Below are 12,679 nucleotides of genomic sequence, written 5' to 3'. Positions count from 1 at the left end.
CACATGCAGCAGATTGCTGTTACCAGGACAAGATTCCAATTCAGACAAAACTGAGTCCCTTCCAGGCCCGGTATGTGTTCCTGCCATTAGTGAGAGGAAAAAAAAAGAAGAGATTATAAAGAAAGTCAGAATGTAAAATGTAATTCAAAGTCCTGTTTTTTAAGTGGTGCCAAAAACCCTAAGTCAAAGCACTTAAGCAAACTGAACTATTTTTCCCTCTCCCTACTTGCTCACACCTAAAATTAATGTAGCCTTTCATATTTCCTGTTAGGATTTGTAGTTACTGAAGAACGAGCCTTGGCTAACAGCTACAGTGCCTGAAGTTTTCAGGCAGCTTTCCATCCATACTGGCTGTATTTAAAACTGTTTCCCTTTCTAAAATTAGTTGCGTAGTGTACATCCAGGGCACATTTCAGTCAGTGAGGAGCTCAAACATACTCAGCTGGTTTTAAATAATCCATATCTCCAGCCAAATTTCTAATAGGATTAAAATAATTTAAAATATATACATTTCACATGACTATGAGATGTGCACAGTCCAGAACCCTGATACCTCGAACTCAGCTTACGATACATGCATTGTTTTTATAAAGTGAAACCAGATGTAAAACAGTGTACCTAATTCACTTGAGAGGAGATAGGCATTTTGTAGTCTGTTTAAAGTGTCTGGTGGTCTGCCAAAGGAAAAAAAAAATGTTACAGGTTTTATCATGAAGTCTTAGTAGGCATTGTTACAAAAACACCTAACTTATAGAAGTATAATTCATGCATTCTTACACATCCAGTTCTTTTACACCAATTAATAATAACATTCATAGTCAAGTCACCCTATGTGTTACTTACTTATTCAATTTGGGGTCAGTAGTTATGTATGGCCAAGTTGGGCATAGGCTTTAGGTATTGCCGTACCTGAGAACTTGAGTTAGGATATCTTTACCTTAATTGTCACAGGTTCAGAGTCCCAGAATGCCAGCAGAATGGGCTTGCAATACAGTACCTTTTAAAGCAAGCCTGGACCTGCCACACAGTTTTCAGCAAACATGAATCGTCTGTAGCTGTTGATTACAGTCAGTGCGTTAACCCCCACCCCCCGAAGCTTACCTGGAACGTAACATGTCTTATAGAATAATCACAGCCGTGGTCATTGCCAGAGAGGAATCAGAGGAAAAAATACAATTAATGTAGCCCAACCTCCAGCACAGAGCCACGGCCTTCTGAAATGCTGCTGTTGTGGTTAGGGAAATGAAATCCAGGGCCCTGGTTGAATCACTTAAACATCACAGGACAGAAGCATGAGAACAGGGAGGGTACTCAGTCATCGGGGTTTACATCAGCTTCTTTGACTAAAGCTATGGGCAATCCAAAAAATTTACAGTGATTGAGTTGTCCAAAATGGGCTCACAAATTTACTTTTAAAACAAAGTTGTTAGAGCTGCACGTTACACAACACTCAAAAAAAAAAACCACAACCCTGAGTAGCGTGCCTTCAGCATTTATGTTTCTGGGACACAACTTCTTGCACTTGTAAATCTAAGCCTTTCAGAAAATGAGAAAGGACAGTAATTCTGTTGACAGGTAGGTAAATTATAACTTGTTTTTATTTTTCTTTTCAGAATTAGAAAACTAATGTACTTTCAAAGAAACATGTACAAGAAAAATCCATATATAACAATGTTAATCTGGAACGTATATAATAGCAAATTGTTCTTTATACTAAAATATCAGTAACGCTTATTGAGAATATCAGAATAAAGTAGCAACAAAATTCAGCTTCAGCAAGGCTATTGCCACTAAGCCCATGCATGCTTTCTTTCATACATTCAGCCCTTTAGCCCAGATTTCTATCTTAGTTTTGTTCTAGAAAATGCTTTGCTTGCACCTAACACTTCACTACTTTGATTTTAAGATAGTTTTCTCTAGTTCAATATACAGTTAAATAGCTATCGTAAAAACACATTATACATTATGTAATATTATTTAGAATATAATATACCCAATATATTTAGTTTGAAGATATAACAAAATAGCATTTAAAAAAAAAAAAAAATCAAATACATGCCTGCCACCCAGTCTCAAACTTCTTTTGATCATAGGTAGGCTTACACTCAAGAAGCCTTTTCAAAATTCCCTGATTTTCCATGGTGATTGTCAGTATTTTCCTGTTCTGTGCGTCTCTATTTGAGCTGTAAGCAAAAATGAACACATTTGCAAACACAAATTGGGAAGGGGGAGAGAAGGGGAGACAGAAAACGTTTTGGAAAAGGAAGGGCATGAAGGCAGAAGTCTGGAAGGATCCTAAAGCAGGCAGTGAGTGATGCAGGCTTTGGTTTCTAAACTAACAGCAGAATAGAGCCCTCTTCGCAGGAATTTCTCTTCAGGAGAGGAGGTAGGAAGGTACAGCCAAGTAGTAGGTGCTAATTCAGTGCTTTAGTGTTAAAAATGGTTCCTTCCGAAGCTGAAAGGTTTCATCAAGCAATCCTCCAAGAGCCCTTCTATGGCTATAATTTTGTAAGGGGCAGCGCAGCTTTTCAGAACCATTATGAGTGGAAGTGAAGGGCTAATGGTGACAGTTCTACTTTTGTAAACTGTGGAGCCATCCCATAAAGTTATGCAACAACCTTCCTTCCTACTCCTGGAACAAAGGGTAGTACCAGCTACCTCCTTTGAAAGTGTTCATTCCAACAGTCTACCCTCCCTGTCCCTCGCTGTATCGCAGCTAGGCGCTCCATCAGCTTCTTATTATCTCTCTCAATCTGACAAATTCGCTTTTGATCCTCCTGTGCAAAAAATGCCAAGTTTGTGATGTCATTCTCGTAAGAACCTACTAGGCTGGCTCTCACAGTTATGTTGCCCATACATGTGTAAAAAAGAAAAACACGACAACCCTTCTTATTTCTGCACTCACCCTTATCCCAAAATCACCATGTTTTCTTGCTGTGCTTTGTCACTACTTCCTTGCTGTCCTTCTCCCAGCACCCCCTTTTATATATGTATATAAAAAAATGGATATAAAAGCAGCATTGCATTCAATTTTCTTGTCCTTACTCTTTTTCTCATTAACTTTCATTTTTTTGACTCTTAAAGGATAAAGAAAGCACCCTGCTCTTTATATTCGTGAAGACTTCCTTGCTGCCTGAGGCATTATCATGACACAGATATAGGTGTACCATTACCTGGATCTTGCTCATGTTAAAATATTGCCAGGTCTGTGCATGTGGAGGCTTTTTACGCACGTGAGTTCTTGCTTAAAGGAGGAGAAAAGAAAAAAAAAGTTTTAAGTGAAAAAAAGTTTTGTGAAGCGGAGCTATTGAGCCCCATATCCTTTCATCCAGCCTTTCCTTTGCCAGCATTCCCCAACAAACAGTGAAACAGCTTTTACTGGGAAAAGCACTGCAGGTTTGCATTGCTTTTTAGAAGCAGTAGAAACAGAAACAATGCTCCAGACCTGCAGAGACAGGAAGGGGAGTAGCCTTTTCACATTTGCCTAACCACTGTTCATTAATTTTTCCTATTTATGTGCCAAACGGGACATATCGCAGCTCAACTCACAGTAAATGAGCTGCAATATTGCTTAAGAGTTTTCTGTTAAAAAAAAAAAAATGAACATGGTTCAAGATTTTTCCATCATCTTTTAGCTCAAGCTTCATCAGAAGTCAGTTGTTTGGAAACACGGTAATTCAGCAAGTCCTCTTCATGACATACTAACTAGCATGTAGCAGTGAAGAGGACTGGAATTTCCCAGCAGGATCTCTACAAACGCTTCACGTTGATGGCAACTGCTATTTTTTCCACTTTTGTTCAACTTACAGGTTAAGATTCTTACTAGTATTCAGTGAAAATATCACTTTGTATTTAAAAAAACACAGTTATTGACTGGTGTAGGGGTGAAATAATTCTAAAAACATGCCACATTCCAGCTTGTTTCTGCAATTCAAACAGTCAACAGCACCTAGATTTTTATCACAGCTCTTTGCAATTTGGACCTATGACAGAATAGGCGAAGCACTGCAAAGTGCCCATCGCTGCAGGAACAATTTGTTCATTACAGGACTTTCACTGTGGCACAGACTAGCATCTGATGTTACAGCAAGAGTATAGTAACTTCTAGTGATACCACCTATCAAATTTATAATGTCGTTTTCGTCAACATTTAAGGTTAGAAAAACAAAGTTAGACAACCAGATGATACCCTTTTTACTGTATAGAAGCATTCCATAACAGGAATAACTCATGCCTAAACACCCAAGTTTACATTTCATTTTGTAAATCTGGGACTGTAGATGTGTTTCTTGTAGCTTCCATTAAAAATGGGTGTGGGTATTTACATTACCACTTTCAGACCTGACTGTGACCAGTTCATATAGCTCGTTGCCCTCAAGAAATTATGCTCATGACTATAAATAAGCAAAACATCTCCATAAAGTAATCAAGATGGGTTTGGGTTCTGTTGTTTTTTTCCCCCTTCCCCTCCAGTACGATAGTAGAAATATCCATTGAGTGGGATTGCATTTGCAGCCAGCTGAAGCATGATGTAAAGGGAAATTACGTTCCTTTTAAACAGACTGCCAGCTGCTTAATTCTTTCAGAAAGAGAACTCACTTAAAATTAAGGGCACAATGTCCTTCTACAGAAGGCAGACATCAACTGTAGCACAGACCAGCTAAACAATTTCACCCACATTAAACAGGACTACATGTAGTCTTCTCTTTAGTCTCTTCCTTAACCCCAGGAAACATAGGAAAGAAGTGACTAACAGGCTCACTGAACTAAAGTCATTTCTGTCACCAGAACAATAAACAGAGCAGAGAATGCACCAGGACCATTTTACAGCCTACTGATCAGAGCCCATTCATCTCAATCTTCTCATGACTGTCTCCTTCCTAGCCTTCCCACCTGTTTTTGTGGCTTTGTTATAGTTGCCGTGGCCTCCCATCTTCTCAACTTGACTTCCTAGTCGTGTTTGTCCAAGTTCTGTTTACAGTGATACCTGGAGATTCCAGACAATCTTGAATTATGACACATTTTGCTCATAGACACTTGCTCACCTCTGAGTCCATACCTTCTGTGAGCTGCTTGCAGAAGGCCTATCCAGCTGCCGTAGGTCAAGCCAGCAGAAACTGCTTTTTCTTGTACTTACTTATAAGTGGATATGAATAAACATCATTCTAAAGGGACACTTTATAGACTGAAACCAGGATGTGGTATAAGAAGCATCCTTCGTCTAGCTGCAAGCAGATGTGTTTCCATTGCTAAAGACATTAAAAGCCACTACAAAATCTGACATCCTCCTCCTCACACTGGTTTCAGCGGAGAGAAATACACAGAATTCATATTCCAGCCATGCAGCCATGTACATCTAGTGCAAGACAAACAGACTTACATCCATTGCAAAACAAACAGAAACAGATGTAAAAACCCAAGACAGGCATTTTATTCACTTACTCTAGTGAGAATTACACGTACATACTTTCACAGATGAAAACAGCTCCAAAGAGCACTGTATAGAGAACAAGCTAGAATAGTTCCAAAGTAAAGCTGAAGTTTATACGCCTTGTCTTCAACAGTGGTACAGTAGCACTCATGACAAAATCACTGGTGTTACTCAGGAAAACACTCTTACTAATAATATAATGTAACTAGATAGCAATGAATCAAGATACCCATCCTAAGAAAGGCTAACCTCTTCTGTTCCAATTTGAGTGTCCTGGAATAAGAGTGTCTTTGGATTTGTCACTTGTTTACAAGCAGCTTACATTTTAAATGCTTTTAATGCTGTCCGTAAATTTTTGGTTGCTTTTACAGTGTTGCAAGCACCCAACCATAAGTCTCCTAGAGGCATTGCTACCAAGAGCAGACAGAATCTAGGTTAGCATCTTCCATGACTCAAGACTTGTTTTCAAGACGAGGCAGCGAGTCCAATGGGGGTGGAGGGAAGGTAAGAAGAGGCAGCTATCTGGTAGCAACAGACTCTTGCTAGTGGACAATCATCTATCACCAGCACATTTTATATTAAACAAAGTTTTAGCCCTGCAGTTGCTGAATGAGGGCAGAAACGTGGGTTTGCAGAAAACTAAAGGAAGGACCCACACTGTAAGCTGGCCCAAAACAATGACTGAAATGCAAGTATTTAAGAGCAGCAAGGTATAACCTACAGTGTACCACAGAGGAAGCATTTTCTTCCTACGGAATGTTACTGAATATTATAGTGAATACTATAACCCTGAAGTTTAGTAGCAACTCAGCTTGTTATCTGGGGACATGTAGCAATTTCCAGTGCTTAAAATTATGCGAAATAGAAAAGCATTGTCACTGCTCAGGTTGACTCCTGGCTGGTAACTACATTAAAGTGAAGCTGGCTGCCTGAGAAACTCCATTGTCATTCTGAGCAAGATAAGCTTTTCACTAATATTCCAAAATGGAATACTATTTTAAAGCAGGAATTTCAGGAAAGGAATATGTTGGATGCTGTACTGCGAAAGCATAATATAAGAAGCACTATGATTTACTAGTGAAAAATCTGAGTTATCAAAAGAGCATAATACTGGTATCTGGAGATATCAGAGGCACATAACTGAGAAGTAAATTGTTATGGAATAAAAGAGTATTTTGCTAATTAGCTTGGTTTTCAGATCTACACAATTGGTGGCAAGTCAAACAAGGCACTGATTAGTGCCTGAAATTTCTTAGTCTATTTTTCAGAAGTCTACTCAGCTTGGACAGAAGGCACCTGTAGATTTAAGAAAGTGGACAGTATGCACTACATAAGCTTTTCTCCTGCTGCGAAGATTCCATTAGCTGGAATCCCTGCTTCTTTGTGCTTTTATCCCAAAGACCTGGTGTCTGCAGGATCTTTATGACTAGTTCCTCAAAGGCATGTTGCACTCCATCCTCTGTTTTGGCACTTGTCTCTGGGGGAAAGGAAAAGAGAGGGGAAAAAAAGAACACAAAATAATATTTTATCTTATTTGCAGAGTACTCCTCTTTGTAAAGTTCTTTTAGGACCAGAGAGAAGATACTGTAACTTTTTCATCTAGTAAACCTCATCTCCTTTCTCCCTTAATGGCACACCTACATTGATAATGACAAACAGAAATGCATCCCATCTCTCTGAAGCATCTAATTTTTCCACCCAGAAAACTTCCACTGTTTCCCATTCTCTCCTAGAAAACAGGAATTGTTCTTAGGTTGCAATAACATATCTACAAGATGATTATTCCAGAACTAAGTTGGGAAACAAAGAAAGCAGAAGGAATAGCATTTTTTTTCCATGTATTTGCTGTAGTTCCTTCTCCAAATCTTTTCAAGAAGCTTCACTTAAAGGTGCCTATTTTACACAATTTGTTCCCTATCTTTTCATTTTCCACATCATACATTTTACTATCAGTCTAAGCAATATTATATTATTAATATTATAATACTATGTCTGTCTTTTATGTCCTGCAACAAACTTGGAAATGAAAAAAATTATCTGCGGTTCGTGCTGGAATTAGTTAGGAGAGAGATTCCAGTCCCTAAGACTCTGAGTTAAAAAAAAAGATTCAAGAGAATATAGAACTCATGCCTACACAGTATATGAAGGAAATCTCACTTTCAGCAAAAAGTATTTTCAATTACAGTCAGTGCAGAGCATCTCTGAAAAAAACAAAACCTACAGCCATGCATATGGAACTGATGCCACAACAGGAACCCAAATTAATTCACTTCCAAAACAAAAAGACGACCTGAAATCAGTTTATTTATACTTACTGATGCCGAAATAAATACATGAACGTACAAGTTTTTTGCACAGTTACTTACCTATAAAAAGCAGCGAGCGTTTTCTGGCAAACTGGAGTCCCTCTCTTCTCTCTACTTCACGATCAGGCTGCAGAGACGAATGAAGAACATGACTAAAATAAGCTACATTTGCCAGTTTTAGGAACTCCCTGGAAAAGCACCACTGCAGAACTGAAGTTTTGCTGAAAAGAAAGAGAAAGTCTATAAAGCCACGTAGCAATCATCGTCTGTATTTTCCTGTTCTACAGTCAGCTTAAAAGCTGCAAAGAACTACTGCTATTAGGCAGAGCCAATGAAGGAGGGTCAAACTGAAGAGCAGCAACATCAAATCAGCAGGAAATAGATGTATTGTTATCTTCTGAATCAGCAGGGAGCAAGGTACATGCCAGAAAGGAAGCTTTAATTGTCAAATAGCTGAAAAAGCTTACCAAAGGTAACTGAAAAAGATGGCAAAGGAAGATAATGCCACCAAAATCTCAAGACACTAGCAGCAATAACTACTCGATACAGACATGCAGTCAGATAAAAATACCAGTTATGCAGTTCAGGATAGCTACACTAGAAACCTCTTGTAGTAAAGCAACAGTGAAATACATTTCACTAAGCAGCAAGCATCTAAGATATGTCAAAACCACCCAGATATATGCAGTGACTTCCCTTAATAGAATCACCCTCATTAATTGCATCTCTCCAGTAGCATTTCCAGGAAGCTAACAAGATCTGCTTCCCAAATGAGGTAGTAAATGGAGCCTACCTAGCCTAGGCTCCTCAGTTACAGAGCATATCACCTCCTCACTTAAGAGATCTGTTAGTTTCAGAGCTTATCTGCCATTTATACTCTATAATGACTGAGTAATCAGTGGAAGAGCGTAAGACGATGCATTTCTAAACTGACCTTATCGGTTTTATTGCCAACTAACATCTTCACAGTGTTGCTTTTGTTGGTATACGTTTCCAGCTCATTCAGCCAGCTCTCTAGTCCTGTGAAAGTGTCTTTTCTCGTAACATCATACACTGGTAACAGAGGAAAAGGAGCTTAACAGATGTAGAACCTTGATCAACGTTTACTTCATCATGCCAGAACTTAGTCCCTACCATCTCATATTGCCCCAAAGAATAAGTAGTATTAGGGAACTGGAGAAAGATGCAGCCATATGGTCTTTCCAGAGCTGGAACACATTGGCTGTTCTCGCCCAAAGTCACTAGGGATTACAGAACATAAGCATCTCTGCAACACATCTGTGACTGGAAATCCGGCTTCACAGCTGAAGTCTTTTACCTGTTGCTAGTTCTGAATTGGGCCACACAGAATATTTTAAAATAATAGGTGTTTTCTCACCTCATTTAAAATATAATTACATGTATGCACTGCTGTTAATTAACACCATTCTGGGTGTTAGTAAAAAGTGACTTTTGGTCACTTCATAACTGCATTCATTTAATCACTAAAGTTAAAAAAGCTGCATCATGTCCAGAAAGAATATTTTGTACAGCAAGGTGTTCAGCCATCACAATCCCTGAGAATAACACTGCCCTCTTTTTCTAAATTGGTAATTACACAGAAAGGGAGTAGCCATCTATAACTTGAGCTGTAAACCTCATGTTTTATAGTAATCACATATTCTAATCACAGTTTCTAACAAATAAAAATTAAAAAATAAAGACATTAGAGAAAACAAAACACAAAAAACAATTTGCTTTATAATCAGAAATTCACCAGAACAGTTATCACAAAGCTGATAATTCATCCCTTACAGAGTGACATTGCTGTATTTTTAATTTAAAATATTTTAAAGAATCATTATTTTCCTGCCAGTAGTTCTGCATATTCAGTGTTTGAACTAACGATTCAGAAATGCTGTAGAGAACACTGAATCAGAGGAATGACATGTACATTTAGATAGTAAGACCACGCTTCTGCAATCATGTTTCTCATCCATATGCTTCCTACCTAAAACAACCCCTTGAGCTCCTCGGTAATAACTGGGAGCCAGTGTTCTAAAGCGCTCTTGTCCTGCTGTGTCCTAGAGGAAAAAAACAAACAAACAAACACATATACAAAAAAAAAATACATTTAGAACAAAAAAGGTAACTTAAATTACACAAAATAACAGTTTTCTGACCAGCAAGGACAAACAAAGCCGTAACAGAATGAGGGAAGCAGTCAGAAAACTTCAGCAGTAGCAACAGAAAACGATTAGGGGTAGAAAAGCCTGGAGAGGACTGGATGGAAGGTTAAAGTGAGAAGCACAGACACTTGTACCACAAGTGAGACAACAACTAAGTAAATGGGACTTAAATAAATAAAGATTATTCCTGCAAGCCAAGCAGCTGGGTTTAGTCAACTAACAATCAGCTGAAGTGAACAAGGTGGGGAATAACTGGTTTTCAAGTCGAGAAAGGAGAAATGGTGGTTCCCCTGAAAAGTAATGCACCTTTTGTTCCTTCCAAACAGGAAAGGAAAATTCAGTTAGAACTATTCCAAATTTACTGAGACTGTAAGCAGGCAAGAAACTTAAAATAAGTGGTTTTATTAAATTATTACTGCATTATGTCACACTCTCATGAATCTTGCAAATAGTTCCTACATGCAATGTGAAATTCAGACCCCCCCCCCCCAGAACAAACAAGCAGGCAAGGAAGTTACACAATTTATTATTATTATTTTACAGAGAAGAATATGTACAGATTACAATAGACAGACTTAACAGCTATGTTATCATTTAATTCTACTTTGCTGTATTAAAAAAAAAAAAAAAAGAGAGTGAGACTAAAACCGGCAATATATTGACTTAGATCAGGTATCCTTACTAAGAATATTACAAGGTATCCACGAACACGTGGATAACAAAGTAAAAGCCTTGATGCTCTGTACACGCGTTGGGGTTTTTATTTAACACACACAACTGCCCTGCTTTTCCCCCCTAATTACCAGTTTCTCCTGATGCTGTTACAGACTGCTGCAAAGTGCCTTTTCCAGCTATACGACTTGTGCAGGTTCTGGCCCTGCTTTTCATTGCCCAGCAAGGAGGCACACCCCTGGGTAATTATTAGGCCAAACATTTCTTGGTTACTCTCAACAAAGCTTGAGAATACATGTTGATTCTCACATGTTGAGAATACAAACAACACGTACGGTCACTGGCTAGACCAACCGTGACTTCAACACTCTTTCTCTACATTCTGTACAGAGTGTGAGTGAAAACAAAGAAATAATGCCCATTTTGATACTTACTTAGTTTCGTGAATACCAGCCCAAGACGTGTTGCCGTCCTTTCAGAAGTCCCAATTACTTAATCCTGAATAGTGTGTTCTTTCTGAAATAGCTATGACCACACACATAAAGTCTCCTCTTTCTAGGGCTCTTTCACTCCATTTAGGAGAGTACACACAGAACTATAACAATATTATAAATAGGCCTGAACATATAGCTGCGATCTGATTTCCCACTTGTCGCATTCTGGAAATACAGTTCAGGGCAAATGCTGAAGTCTCCCAATAAATCCAGACTAATTTCCATAGTTCATAATTAAGTATACTTTTGTTTCCATCATTTTAACCAAAATAAAGTGTCTGGAGTGTTTCTGATATACTACACAGAGAGTTCGCTGCACAGCCCCTACAGGAAATCATGCAAATCATCCCCTAGAACATCACTTCTCTGCAATTTACTTGACCTGAGTGTTGTCTGTCTTGGGTCATACAGGCATGCAATACCTGCCTTTCTTGCAAGGCCACGTCTTCACAAGTCTAACAGAGAATTACTGAAACACAGAGGTGTAAGTGCAGGAATGAGCACTCGATCTCTACTGGAACTGAAGGAAATCCCCAGACCCGCGCAACAAAGCGTTTATCTGTGTTTTGTAAGAACCTCGCCCCCAATTCCTGTGTTCAGTCTGACAAACGTGGCGTACGTATAAATGCGTGTATAAAAATTCTGAGAAGAGACTAAGAAAACAGGAAAAAGGTGCACTTCAGAGCAATGCTGTGAGTCAAGAGCTGACCTTTTCAAGACTGACTTTTACACCCCATGTACATTGGCACTACACGTGCACAACCTCAGCATGCTGATGTTAGCAAAGAGGGTGGAAAAAAGAAGTTCCCACATCCATCCGGAACAGAACCTACCCATATTGCAAGCTGCACCGCGTGGCCATCTACCACCATTTTCTTCACTTTGAAATCAACACCTGCGACGTGAAAAGAAGGGAAGACTTGTCAGAAGGAACCGGATGGATGGCAGCACCACAGCCAGCCCCCTTCTTCCCTCAGAGCCCCCTGTTCCCGTCACAGCCCCCTGCCATCCCTCACAGAGCCCCCCACTCCCCTCACAGAGCCCTGTGTTCCCCCCCATAGCCCCCCACCATCCCCTCACAGGCCCCCGCTTCCCTCGCAGACCCCCTGTTCCCCTCATAGCCCCCCACCATCCCCTCAAAGAGACCCCACTCCCCTCACAGAGCCCCCAGTTCCCCCCATAGCCACCCCACCACAGCCCCCCACAGCCCCCGGCCTCACCGATGGTGGGCTTCAGGCACGGCTCAAACGAGCCATCGGTGAACCTCAGCAGGAGGCTGCGGGGCAAGCAAACAAAGCCAGAAGTCAGCCCGGTGCCGGAGGCGGAGGGGGGGGGCACCCTCCCCGACCCCCCCAGGCCTCACCTGGACTTCCCCACGGCGCTGTCCCCGACCAGGAGCAGCTTCAGGGTGAGGCCCGAGGCCTCCATCTCCCGCTCGCCGGGGTGGGGGGGGGGGGTGGGAGCGAAATGCCCGGTGCCCGCCGCTGGGCTCCCCGACCCCGCCGGCGGAACCAGCTGACGGGGAGGGGGCGCTCCGCCTACCGGGCGGCGGCCGGTGCCAGGCGGGGCGGAGCGGGCCCGGGGCCCGGCGGAGCTGCGCTGCGCTCC

General features: G+C 40.6%; 1 protein-coding gene across 1 annotated transcript; it reads right to left on the bottom strand.

Moving 5' to 3' along the window:
- Positions 1-5,409: 5,409 nt before the first annotated feature.
- Positions 5,410-12,668, bottom strand: LOC310885686 (ras-related protein Rab-18-B-like). The gene is made up of 7 exons (XM_083809309.1): positions 12,435-12,668; positions 12,292-12,347; positions 11,905-11,966; positions 9,728-9,800; positions 8,672-8,790; positions 7,798-7,864; positions 5,410-6,908 (listed from the first exon to the last, which is right to left on the bottom strand). The coding sequence occupies exons 1-7, from the start codon at positions 12,497-12,499 to the stop codon at positions 6,736-6,738; spliced, it is 615 nt and encodes a 204-aa protein (XP_083665435.1). The 5' UTR covers positions 12,500-12,668; the 3' UTR covers positions 5,410-6,735.
- Positions 12,669-12,679: the final 11 nt, after the last annotated feature.

Source organism: Anser anser (genome assembly GCF_964211835.1).
Source record: "Anser anser genome assembly, chromosome: 23".
Lineage (NCBI taxonomy): Eukaryota > Metazoa > Chordata > Aves > Anseriformes > Anatidae > Anser > Anser anser.
This window is presented reverse-complemented; position numbering and strand designations above follow the sequence as displayed.